This window comes from Sciurus vulgaris, assembly GCF_902686455.1.
Source record: "Sciurus vulgaris genome assembly, chromosome: 8".
Lineage (NCBI taxonomy): Eukaryota > Metazoa > Chordata > Mammalia > Rodentia > Sciuridae > Sciurus > Sciurus vulgaris.
In genome coordinates this window covers 122221570-122234983 of record NC_136468.1, presented here as the reverse complement: position 1 = coordinate 122234983, position 13414 = coordinate 122221570, and the positions used below count along the sequence as shown (strand labels likewise).

The 13414-nt window shown below is 41.6% G+C and overlaps 1 protein-coding gene across 5 annotated transcripts in view; it reads left to right on the top strand.

Annotated features, from left to right (window-relative positions):
• The window catches only part of CABIN1 (calcineurin binding protein 1), a 145279-nt gene that overhangs the window by 25697 nt on the left and 106168 nt on the right, over positions 1-13414 (top strand). For all 5 annotated transcript variants that reach the window (XM_079151857.1, XM_079151854.1, XM_079151856.1 and 2 more), the window contains 4 exons: positions 6889-7018; positions 8405-8554; positions 9566-9852; positions 10997-11165. In XM_079151857.1, coding sequence (XP_079007983.1) covers positions 6889-7018; positions 8405-8554; positions 9566-9852; positions 10997-11165 — 736 coding nt within the window. The remainder of the gene's footprint in view (positions 1-6888; positions 7019-8404; positions 8555-9565; positions 9853-10996; positions 11166-13414) is intronic.

Here is a 13414-nt window from a genome sequence, read left to right as displayed (position 1 = left end):
TATGTCTCTAGAAACTTGTTGATGTCTTTGAGGTTTTCTGTTTTGTTGGAGTATAGATTTTCAAAATAGCTTCTAATTATGTTTTGTATTTCACTCGTGTCTGTTGTGATATTTCCTTGTTCATTCCGAATTTTAGTAGTTTGAGTTTTCTCCCTCTTTTTCTTTGTTAGTGTGGCTAAGAGTTTATCAATTTTGTTTATTTTTTCAAAGAACCAACTATTTATTTTGTTAATTTTTCCGATTGTTTCTTTTGTTTCAATTTCGTTGATTTTGGCTCTGATTTTAACAATTTCCTGTCTTCTACTACTTTTGGTGTTGGTCTGCTCTTCTTTTTCTAGGGCTTTGAGCTGTAGTGTTAAGTCGTTTATTTGTTGATTTCTACTTCTTTTGTTGAATGCACCCCATGAAATAAATCTTCCTCTAAGTACTGCTTTCATAGTGTTCCAGAGATTTTGATATGATGTGTCTTTGTTCTCGTTTACTTCTAAAAATTTTTTTATTTCCCTCCTGATGTCTTCTGTTATCCATTTATCATATAATAGTGTATTTAATCTCCAGGTATTGGAGAAGTTTCTGTTTTTTATTCTGTCATTTATTTCTAATTTCAATCCATTATGATCTGATAGTACAAGGTAGTATCTCTATCTTCTTGTATTTGCTAACAGTAGCTTTGTGTCATAAAACATGGTCTATTTTAGAGAAAGATCCATGTGCTGCTGAGAAGAAAGTGTATTCGTTCTTTGTTGGATGGTATATTCTATATAAGTTGGTTAAGTCTAAATTGTTGATTGTGTTACTGAGATCTATGGTTTCTTTGTTCAATATTTGTTTGGACAGTCTATCCAGTGGTGAGAGAGGTGTGTTAAAATCGCCTAGTATTATTGTGTTGTGATCTGTTTGATTTCTGGAATTGAGAAGGATTTGTTTGACGTACATGGATGAGCCAATGTTCGGGGCATAGATGTTTATGATTGTTATGTCTTGCTGATTTATGCTTCCCTTAAGCAGTATGTAATGTCCTTCTTTATCCCTTCTGACTAGTTTTGGCTTGAAGTCCACATTATCTGAAATGAGGATGGAAACTCCAGCTTTTTTGCTGTGTCCGTGTGCATGGTATGTTTTTTCCCATCCTTTCACCTTTAGTCTATGGGTATCTCTTTCTATGAGATGAGTCTCTTGCAGGCAGCAAATTGTTGGATTTTTCTTTTTAATCCATTCTGCCAGTCTGTTTCTTTTGATTGATGAGTTCAGTCCATTAACATTCAGGGTTATTATTGTGATATGATTTGTATTCCCAGTCATTTGACTCATTTTTGTTTTTTGACATGATTTGGTTTCCCCTTTATTTGGCTATTCCTTTAGGCTAGTTCCTCCCGTTGCTGATTTGCATCGTTGTTTTTCATCTCTTCCTCATGGAATATTTTGCTGAGAATGTTCTGCAATGCTGGCTTTCTTTTTGTAAATTCCTTTAACTTTTGTTTATCATGGAAGGATCTTATTTCATCGTCAAATCTGAAAGTAAGTTTTGCTGGGTATAAGATTCTTGGTTGGCATCCATTTTCTTTCAGGGCTTGGTAAATGTTGTTCCAGGCCCTTCTAGCTTTTAGGGTCTGGATTGAAAAATCTGCTGATATTCTTATTGGTTTCCCCCTGAATGTAATTTGATTCTTTTTCTCTTGTGACCTTTAAAATTCTGTCTTCATTTTGTATGTTAGGTATTTTCATAATAATGTGCCTTGATGTGGGTCTGTTGTAATTTTGTATATTTGGAGTCTTGTAAGCCTCTTGTACTTGGTTTTCCATTTCATTCTTCAGATTTGGGAAAATTTCTGATATTATTTCATTGAATAGATTGTTCATTCCTTTGGTTTGTTTCTCTAAGCCTTCCTCAATCCCAATAATTCTTAAATTTGGCCTTTTCATGATATCCCATAATTCTTGTAGATTCTGTTCATGATTTCTTACCATCTTTTCTGTTTGGTCAACTTTGTTTTCAAGATTAAATATTTTGTCTTCAATATCTGAGGTTCTGTCTTCCAGGTGTTCTATCCTATTGGTTATGCTTTCTATGGAGTTTTTAACTTGGTTTATTGTTTCCTTCATTTCAAGGATTTCTGTTTGTTTTTTTTTCAATATCTCTAACTTTATTAAAATGATCTCTTGCTTCCCGTATTTGCTCCTTTAACTGTTGATTGGTGCGATCATTTAATGCCTGCATTTGCTCTTTCATCTCCTCCTTCAATGCCTGCATTTGCTCTTTCATCTCCTCGTTTGCTTCCCTGATTGTTTTAATTATGTACATTCTGAACTCCCTTTCTGACATTTCTGCTGTGTTTTCATTGGGTTTTATTGATATAGTATCTAGGTTTGTTTGGGACATTTTCTTCCCTTGTTTTCTCATATTGGTCAGATGTCAGTGGGACTTTGTGATATTGCAGAATTCTTCTATTGGCTTATATTGTCCCTGTAGATTTCCAGTGTATCACCTTCCTGCCTTCAGTAGCCTGAAGTCTTGGAGTAACTTGATAATGCAGTGCTTCCAAGGAAAGCTGTCCCTAGTCCTCTACTGGTTCCAGGACTTGGAGGTGGCTCTGTGTGGAAAGGCTCGCACTGGGGGGTCTGCTCTGAGAAGCTAGCCTGGAAAGGCGCTTCCCTCCGGAGGGGGCCGGGCTACGGGCTGCTTGGGGAAGTCTCTGGCTGCCCTGTCCTGGTCCCTGAAGCAACCTTTGGGCAGGAACTCGCTGCCCTGGTTCAGGGACTTGAAGCTTGGTTCTATGCAGGAAGGCTCTCACTGGGGGGCCTGCTCCGAGATGCTAGAGAATCTGGCCCTGTGGGAGGAGCCCACCGCTGGAGTGCGTAGGGCCACCTGGGGAGGATTCTAGCTGCTCTGCCTTACTCTAATAAGCCACCCGAATCCAGGCCTGCCGCCCGAGCAGCACTTCACCGGGTCGGGGAGACTCACCCTGATGCTCTATTGTAGTCCGAGTCTCTCAATGCCTCCCATTCTTGAATCCTGGGTTCTGGAGCGACTGGAGATGCAGTCACCCTCTAGTCCGCCATCTTGGATCGCCCCTCCTATATACTTTAAATCATCTCTAGATTGCTTCTAATACCTAATACAATGTAAATGAATAGTTGTTATATGGTATTGTTTAGGGAATAATGATAAGACAAAAGTCAGATGCAATTTCTTTTCAAATATTTTTGGTATGTGGTTGGTTGAATCTGCCAACCAAACCTGTGGATTTGGAGGGTTGACTATGATCAGTCGAGAAGAACTGTGATGTACCTTTAACTCTACTTAGGAATATACTTAGCTGAATATCCAATTTCATTGCTCACTAATCTCCCTTCCATAAAACACTAGAACAATTCAGCTAAGTGCTTTATATCTTTGTAACATGGTTCACTTTTTCTCTGTTGTCCAGTAACAGGTTCTTCATTTCTGCCTGAGACCTCATATTCATATTTCTACTGACATTCTAGATGTAATTATTTACTATAAGAATATGAACACTTTCTCAACAGCTATTGGCCAGTTTTTCTTTGAGCCCTTACCAGAATCAACTTCAACAATTCCTTCTTGGTAATATGACTTTTTCTGACAAATACTTCAGAACTCTTCAATTCTCTACCCATTACATAGTTTTAATGCTGCTTGCACATTTGTAGGTATTTGTTATCATAACACCCCATTCCTTGGTGCCTGTTTCTTAGTTCAAACTATTATAACAAAATGATAGATTCAGTGGCTTAGACAATAAACATTTATCTCTCACAGTTCTGGAAATTGGGAAGTCTTTTTTCTCCTTCCTTTTTCAGAAATCAATAGCAGCAGAAGGGAGTACATTGAGAAGCATAAGGCCTTGCTCACTCTTCCTACCTCTAGTTCTTGTTCTCCAGAATGATTTTTAAAATCTTTTAGTTGAGGCAACACACACAATAAAGTACACATTGGGGCCCATCAATTTGTATATGTGAAAATACATCAATATATGAAACATTTGCTGCACCCTAGAAGGCAAGCTACTTGGGTCCTTTCCACTCATTACCATCCCATAAGGCACCTTTATTCTCTCCTTTTTGTCACCAGAGATTAACTTTGCCAATAGCTGAACTTCTTTGAGGTAGAGTCAGCAGTATACTCTTCTCATCCTGGCTTTCTCGACTTGTCATGCTGTCTGTGAGTATGCCCAGGTAGGGGACAGCAGCCAGTAGGTCTTTCTCATTTCTCAGTGTGATCTGTTACATGCATCTGCACAATTTAACTGTTCTGTTCATAAACATTTGAGGTTTTTTCTAGCTTTGGGCTCTTAGGCATAATGCTGTTGTAAACATTCTTAAATACATCTTTCAGTAGACATATGCTCTTGTTCTGAAGTTTCCCCCAATTTTTACCACCAACAGTGTATGATAATTCTATAGCTTAACATTTGACTCTTGCAGTTTTGTCTTTCAGAGGCTTTTAGTTTCTTTCTGGGGTTCTTCCCACAGGTTGGGTACCATCTTTGATTTTTCAGCCTTCCTCTCCCATGTCAACTGGTTTAGTTTTTGCACCCTACATTCATGGTAGAAGTTATGCACAGTAAAGTCCTTGTGGGACAAAGAGAGTTGGGGGCCTGTACACAGATTCTCCAGAGGAATAGAGCCAATTGGATATGTATACATATATAGAAAAGGATTTATTAGAAGGAATTGGCTCATGTACTTATGGAAGCTGACAAGTTCCAAGATCTATAGGATGAAATGGTGAGCCAGAGACCTAGGAGAGCAAGTCCAAAGGTCTAGGACCCCAGAGAAGTGATGGTGTAGTTCCAATCTATAGGCTGGCAGGCCTAGGAAGAACTAATGTTTTGGTCCATTGAGAAGACAAGAAAAAGTCAATGTCCAAGTGTGAAGATAGGGATGCAGGAAAAATTCTCTCTTACTTGCAAAGGTCAGCCTTTTTGTTCTTTTAGGGCCTTCAACCAATTAGATGAGGCCCACCCACATTTGGGAGTGCAACCTATTTTACTCCATCCATTGATTTAAAATTTAATTTCATCAAAAATACCCTCACAGAAACACAAAATATTGTTGACCAAAACCTGGACATCTTGTGGTTCATGCAAATTTACACATAAAGTTAATCATCACAGGGACTGAACTGATACATATGAGAGCCCTAATAAATTTTCCATTCATTTAAATCCAAAAAGTAAAAGCAAATGTGTTGAATTCATGCTTAATGAGATAAGAAGGCAGGGGTGTTGGGTTAAGGCCGATTGGCCTTCTCTTGTTTCCTTGAGATTTCTCAGGCATTTACTCTGTAGAATGGTAAACATAGTACAGATAGCAAGCTTGGCTTACTGCAGCTAAAGTCCCTTCTAAGAATCAGCATCATCCAGATTCTCAGTGCCTCCCTGGTTTTCTCTCTGGAAGTCGCTGGTGGCTACCCTTCAGTTCCCACTGTGGTCCCAGAGGAACCATGTTCCTTGTTTGCCTGAGATAGGTATCTTTGGACCATCCATCAAGTAATTCTGTATGCAACGTGCTGGACCACAGGGGGGAATGCACAGACCTTTCCCTGCCTACTGGGTGCACGGCCTTTATATGCCTTCAAAGGCATGATCCCTGCCAAATGTCATGAGCAGGCAGGCCCTCCTAACCCCGAAGTTGGTACACCAGAAGCATATCATTTCCTTCTCTCCCAAGGCCTTCATGCCCAGATCACTTCTGCTCTGACATTTCTCCCTCTTTTGTTCCAGATTTTCTTTTTCTGGTTATTCTTAATAGGAGTGAATTGCAGCCTTACCACATTCAAATTGAGAAGCATAGCAGGGCATGATGGTAGCCCTACTGCCCAGGCAGAGTAGGACTGCTTTGTTGGTGCTTTGTTGCATCATGCCATTTCCTTGAGTGCTTACTGGTGAGATCTGGCAGCACAGAGTAGCTGGGAACTCAGTGGTATGATTTGCCAGGGACTAGTCTCACTTATAAGTGCTAAAGACTTTTATAACTCACAATGTAGTTTTCCTTCATGAATCTGTCATTCTATTTGTCTCCAGGCATTAGTTTGCCTATTACTATCTCCTGGAGGAGCCAGAATTGGCATAGGCTTTCCAGATCAATGACTTGAGAAGGTTCTTTACTATATTAATGTGAAGGAAGTACACATCTTAAATTGTAGACAATAACTTTAAGAACAGTTTTTAAAAGATAAAGAAATACTGTAAAATACAGGTAAGTAAATTTAAAAGAAAAAAGTCTATTTTATATTACAAATGGAAGCATACTATGTGACCTGTTTTATCCCTTCCCTCTTCCCAATGTTGTAGTGTGGCCTTCTTTCTGGCCATTTAGCACATTCCTTGACCATTTGCACAATGGCTGCTTGGCAACGTAGTGTGTGGATCAACTGGACTTCACTTAACCAGGTCCCCATGGTGAGGCATAGTAGTTACCAGGTTTTTTGAAGATTTTCCACTTGGCCAATAGCTAATCATTGTAAGCCCCACAGGTTTTTTCCTGCAGCAATTCCTAGAAGTGGGATTTCAGTGTCAAGTTTCTCCAGCAAGGTCCTACGATTTATCCTCTGCTGGCAATGTTTGGGTCTGCTCACGTTGGAGTGCCCCACCCATCTATATTATAATGTTATAATGTATTATATTAACATATCAATTATATTATAATTAATAATCAATGTAATCAATAATATAATTAATAATTATAATATAATATTATAATCTTAGAAATCTTTCCTAATTGAATTGGATAAAGTGCTATCTTGCAGTTATTACCAAACATTTCTTTGATTCCAGAGTGGGAACATTTTCCTTCTATTAACTAGTAAGACTGGAGTTTCCAAGTGTAGTCTCAAAAGTCCTGAAATATTTATTTCCCTTTCAGCATGTCTGTACTTTATTTGCAAAGCACTGGAGAAGGATTGCAGGTACAGCAAAGGGCTGGTTCTCAAGGAGAAGATCTTCGAGGAGCAGCCTTGTCTCCGGAAGGATTCGCTCCGAATGTTCCTCAAATGGTAAGTCCTGTCTCATCCCATGTGGTGCACCCCTCCCTGTACATCTGATAAATAACAGGAGTGCACCTCAAAGTGGGTGGAGCCTGAATAGGGCTTCATCTCCTATAGAGGCCAGTGAACCTACCTTGCCCTGCCTCATTTATCTCTCAACTATACCTGATCTTGGCTCTGCCTCCTCAGGCCGAGGTTAAGCATAGCTGCTGCTCTCCTTTCCTACTGTCCTGAAAATTCTCAGTGTTTTATAGTTCTCTTCTGGATGCTTGTGAAAGACTTCTTCCTACCTTGCCTCCTTTCTCCAAACCAAGGTTCTGTCTCCAGTACTGCCCAAGTTCAGTGTCCCAAGCATGTCTCGAATCTTGTGCTGTTTCTACCTTGTCTCCAGGATAGAGCCCAGCTGCATCATCCAAGAGGTTGCAGCCTGGTCCTCTGGTTTGCACTCACCTCCTGCTCTTTCTCTCAAGCTTCTTTTGGTAGAGTTGCCTTGGGTACCTAGTAGATTCCAGTCTTGGCCCTGTTGTGTACCATCCTGTCTTCTCACTCTGGTTCCCACTGTGCACTAACCTGTCTCACCATCTTCCCACCCCTTTCTGCTTGTCCTGCTGTTGCTTCTCCTTCACATTTCAACTCCTGGTGGTGCTTCTGCCACTTTCCATGTGCTAGCCATACCTCCGGCAACCCTCCAGATGAGTCAGCTTCTCTTGACCTTTTGTATTCCTTGGCCCCTGGAACTCACCTATTTAGAGCTAGTGAGGTTTTTTATTTTGTTTTATTTCATTTTGTTATAATCTGTCCTCCATGAGCTTATGCCTGTGTTCACATCTGTCATGAGGGACCTAAGTCCCTATGTGAGTAGCTATGTGGAGTAACCTTGTTGGAATCAGGACAGTCTATACAGGATGGCAGTTTTTGTTGGGTCACCTCAAGCACAGTATGATTTGGGGAAGGCATCTAAGACCTGAGAGCCCTATCCTTATTGTATTTTGGGGATACCATTGACTGGTGAGCTTGGTTTGTCTAATGACATTTTGTTGGATTGTGCCATATAGGGTAGTTAAATGCTTTCACGTTTTTCTATAAATATTTGAGAGCATGTCTTTATTTTCTGTGACTTTTCAGGCATTATAATAATATTAATACATACAAAAATACTTTCTCTGCTCAGTTGTAAGTTGTGGAAGAAACAAAGGGTATTAGTCATTTCCAGTTATGGGGGTACTAAGAATGTTAATTGCTGTCCATTTGAGGCCAGACCCAAGTGGTTATTTTATATGTGGGAAGAATGGATACAGATTAAAGGATATTAACTTAAATGTATCCCTCTCTATAAAATTTTAGCCTTGGCTCAAATTGTAACATTATAATTTTCCCTGTTTTACATGCTTTTAGTGACATGTCCATTCATGATGTGTCTGTGAGTGCTGCTGAGACAAAGTCCATCGTAGATGAGGCCCTGGGACTTCGGAAAAAGAGGCAAGCACTGATTGTGCGGGAGAAGGAGCCAGACCTGAAACTGGTGCAGCCAATCCCGTTCTTCACGTAGGTTATCTTTTGTCTCTAGGAATGCTGGGTTGGCTGGTGGATCCTCATGTTGGACACCACCTTGCACAGGAGAAAGAAGCCCCAAGTCTGACCTTGAGCTAGTGTCATGGGTAGAGGCTGGGAGCCCCATTGCCAGAAGGCTGGAGATGTGTACCTATTCATTGACTACTAAGAAGCAACTCAGTTCTCTCTCAAGAATGCCCAGTCTTAGTCCCTCTTGGCTCTCACCATTGTTGACCCCAACCACCTGCCATGTTCCTGAAAGCCCTACCCAGAGATGAAAAGGAAGCTAAAGCCCGTGCCAGAAGGAAACTGGAAAATCTGCAGTTGATTCTAGGTGTGGAGTTTCCTGGCTGTCAAGTCTGTGCTTTCCCTCCAGGGCCAAATGAGGTGTCCTGCAAGATGGAACTGAAAGTCACCCTTGTGAGCCCTATGATGTGTAAGAGGCCCTCCCACTCCAGGAAGGGCAAACTGGTATTCATGGCCCACTAAAATTGGGGTAATTTAACCTGTGAACTCTGGCATTCAATTTCTGTTTTAAAAGATTCTGACATTGAATCTTAAACCTTTAAGTTTAGCATACCTTGGCATCAGTGTTCTATCCCCTGCACCTCCCTTCCCCAATACATATACCTTCCTCAGAGGCATTGTCCAGGAATTCCTTTCCTAGCTCAGACACATTTGGATCTAGTTCTGGCACTCCTGTTATTAGCTGGTGACCATTGGGACATTAAATGCTATTCCTTAAAAATCAGGAAAGCAACATCCCTTTAGTAGAAGAACATTAGAGACTTCTGCTGGCATGAGGGGCTGGAAGGTGTCAACCCCTGAATTTACTCTGGCTCAGGCTACCCCAACTTCAATTGTCAGTTATAGGAATGACAAAACATTATCTACCTACCTCCACTCCCATGAAAGTCATAGTTCCAAAAATAACTGCTGCCTTTCTGTAGGCCAGTTGACCCTTGTAACAGGTGCCAACCACGTGTGGTGACTCTTTCTTTGCAGGTGGAAGTGCCTGGGAGAAAGCTTGCTGGCTATGTACAACCACCTCACCACCTGTGAGCCCCCACGACCCAGCCTTGGCAAGAGAATTGACCTGTCTGACTACCAGGACCCCAGCCTGCTGATAGCATCCTCCATGGTGATGACGCCTGTCAGTGTGATCCAGCCAAGCCCTGTCAATACCAACCCAGCGATAGCTGTGGTTGAGCCTGTGCTCTCGTATACCTCTGTGGCAACAGCCAGCTTCCCACTGCATAGTCCCAGCTTGCTGGATACAGGCGCTACTGTGGGTGAGCAGGCCTCTTGGAGTCAACTTCTAGAGAGACCCTATGTGCTAACGCAGCAGGAATGAGAGCACTGGTGTGCCCTGGCCTCTCTAGGTAGATGAGACTTGCTGATCCTCATGGCCTGAGTGGAAGTAAGAGCCCATAGCCCTACGGAGGAGCTTATGAACCTGCCCCCAGGGCCAGTGCTTCAGTACTTAAGCCCCTGCAGGGAGGTTGTAGGGCACTGGGATGGAGTTCCTTGCTCATTGACAGCAACCTGTCCCCCTGCCCCAGTTGCTGAGTCACACTTTGTGTCATGGGCACTGTCAGGTCCCCTCTTGCTTATCAAATGCATTCTAAGTTCTTTGACCTTAGAAAATAAAGTCAGTAAAATTATTACCATATGTGGTAGTATATTTTTGTAATGTCTTTTCCATTTTTTGTTTTTGCCATACTGGGCATTGAACCCAGGAGCACTCTACCACTGTGCTATATCCCCAACCCTTTTTAGTGTTTTTTTTAGGGTTTTTTGTTTTTGTTTTTGAGACAGAGTCTTGCTAAGTTGCTGAGGCTGGTTTTAAACTTGTGATCCTTCTGCCTCAGCCTCTGAATAGCTGGGATTATACACATGCATGACTGTGTCTCGCTTATTTTATTGATTTTTATTATCTTTGAAGTTATAAATAATTTTTGACAAAAGCTCCCACAACTTTCCTTAATTTCTCTGTCACTGCAAAAAAGAATGGTAGTTAAAGAAATTTCTGAATGAACACATACATGGTTGTTTCTAACTTTCTTCCTTAATCATATATGACATTCCTCTGTTCTCTAGATAATTCACACAGTTCTTTTGGTATTTTCATATCATCCTGTGCTCAGAGGGTCAGTACCGCTCATTTCATCTATTCCCAGCACATTTAGTAAGGCCCCAGAGGGGAAGGGATGCTCTAAGACCTGGCTTGTGCATCTCATCAACTCAAGAAGGGGGTGTGAGAGTTAAGGGGTTTTATATTTATTTTACTGAAGACTCTGTTGTTGAAAAAGATTTCTTGAATGTCAAAGAAGAGTTCAATGCTGATAGTTGTAAGAGGGGAACTAATGCATCTGTGTGGCACATTTTTTTCACCTTTGCTATCTTATAAGGTTTTAATTTGCACTATTTGTGAAGGTGATGTTTCTGGGGGAGATAAATCCAAGAAAGGGGTAAAGCGAAAGAAGATTTCGGAAGAGAGTGGAGAGACAGCAAAGCGGAGATCTGCCCGTGTCCGAAACACCAAGTGTAAAAAAGAAGAGAAAGTGGACTTCCAGGAGCTTCTAGTGAAGTTCTTGCCATCCAGGTATTGTACACAATTTTTCTGATTAGCAAAACAGAAAATAAAAAAAACTGCCAACTTACACCTTCAATATTATTTCTTATTGAGTCATCCTCTCTTCTGGGCACCTCCTTTGTTTTTTCCCTTAACATCTGTGCAAATATCCATAGTATACTTCATACTGGACTAGGATCTTGGATTTTCTTGCCTCTTCCTGCCTCTAGCTTCCTAAGGCAGAAGCTCTGACTTGTTCATCTTTTGAGGACTAGGTACTTCCAGGGAGCGAAAGACACACACACTTTCATTAATCAACTTTCTGTCACTGTGACAAAGTACCTAAGAAAATCAACTTAGGGGCTAGGGTTGTAGCTCAGCAGTAGAGCTCTTGCCTAGCATGTATGAAGCACTGGGTTCAATCCTCACCTCCACATTAAAATAAATAAAGTATTGTGTCCATTTACAACTAAAAATATATTTTTAAAAAATCAACTTAAAAGGAGGAAAGATTTATCTTGGCTCATGATTTCAAAGGTTTTAATCTATGGTTGCTTGGACTGTTTGTCTTTGGGCCTGTGATGAGGTAGTACATCACGTTGCAAGAATGTGACAGAGAAAACTGTTCCCTTCATGGTGCAGAAAGCAGGGAGAAACGAAGAGGTTGGGTTCCCCATACCCCTTTCAAAGGCATGCCCTCAGTGACTTACTTCATCCAACTAGGCCCTATCCCTAAAATGTCCACCAAGTCCCAATAACCTTGATCAACTGGGGAGCAAGCCTTCAACACCTGAGTTTTGCGGGGACATTTAAGGTCCAAACCATAATAACATGTGTCCCCATGCACCCACAGACACCTGCTTGTTGTTGGGAGCCTGGGGCCGCAGTTCCTTACTTAGATGTAAATGCTTGTTGAACTCCATTTGAAAGGAACTTCTTTCAGGGAGTGGGTGCCTGCTTGATTTTCTCCAGTATTCCCTTGTATTTTGAGAAGGTAGAAAAGCTTTTAAGGTGTTTCCTGGTTTTACTGGTTCTTAGTGTTCTTTAGAGAAGCCTAGGGGAGGAGAAGGTACCAGGTTCTTAGGAGCTGGGAGGGACCTGGGCCCCAATGCTCCCTATATAGATTTCTCACCAGTCCTGCTTTTTGTTCTTCCTCTCACCTTCAGAGGCTCCAGGGCCCTCTATTTCTGAGCCTTCCAGGGTTTATAGTGCCAGTAGCTACTATAACTCCCTTTCTCTACACTTAACTGAGTGGAAAAAGCAGTTCAGATGGACTGTGGTCCATCTTTCTGCCTTTTCTAACATCTGTTTGGCATATCTTTTTTCTCCTAGGGCTTCCTCTCATATCTCCTGTATCTTTATAAGTTCATACCTTTCTTATTCCTTCATGGTTGCTGGAGTGGGGTTTGGGAGGTAACCCTTTATGTGCAGTGTGCCATCTGACCAGGATTTTTCAACTGTCACTTTGTCTTGTGACAATTTCAGTGGTAATTCCATCAAAGTCCAGAAGGAGGTGCCAGAAGCTTTAGGAGAATTTCAAACCTGTTTTACAGAATTCCTAATTTTACTAATTTGTTACCTTTCTGAGGTGAAGGTGAAATGCTTCAAGTAAATGTTGTTCTTAGTGCAGTTAATGTGGACCAAGGCAAGGATACAGTACCTTCTGATAAATTTCTCCTGAGGTGTGGTACCAAAAGATTTCTCCTTGGAAGAGTTGCAGGATTTGTGTACCTCTTGGTAGAGTGATCCCAGCTTCCCCTTACCTGTGCTATTCTACTTGAGAACTTGCCCCCCCAGCCCCCTTTATGTGGAATGGTTTTACTTTTTTTTAGTTGTTAGTTTCCTATAAGGTTTTAGTGTTCATATCCTTGAATTTTCGGGCAACGATATGGTAGCTTGCTCAGTGGACTTCCTGGGAGTGTGCAATAAGTGAGTGAAGACATTTACAAGTGTCCTGAGTGTTTATGGTGCAGAGGTGCTGGGTTGAGGTAAAGGCACAAGGATGGCCAAAATGTGGTCCTTGGCAGCAGTTTGAAAGAATGATTCCTGCTGGGAGAGGCCTCTCTAATCCCAAGACTGAGCCAGGCCCAGAGCTTTGTGAGGCCCAGAACCAAGCTCAGAAGGGCCTGATGTATCCCCCATGTTCTCACCCACCCACTCACTTTTTCCTTGTTTGCTGGATATCTCCCTCCCGCCAGGTCATAGTAGCCTGTGGTCATTCAGACTGTGGCTTTGTACCTGCTTCTCTGCATGGCTAGCCCTTTTCTATTGTCAGCCTG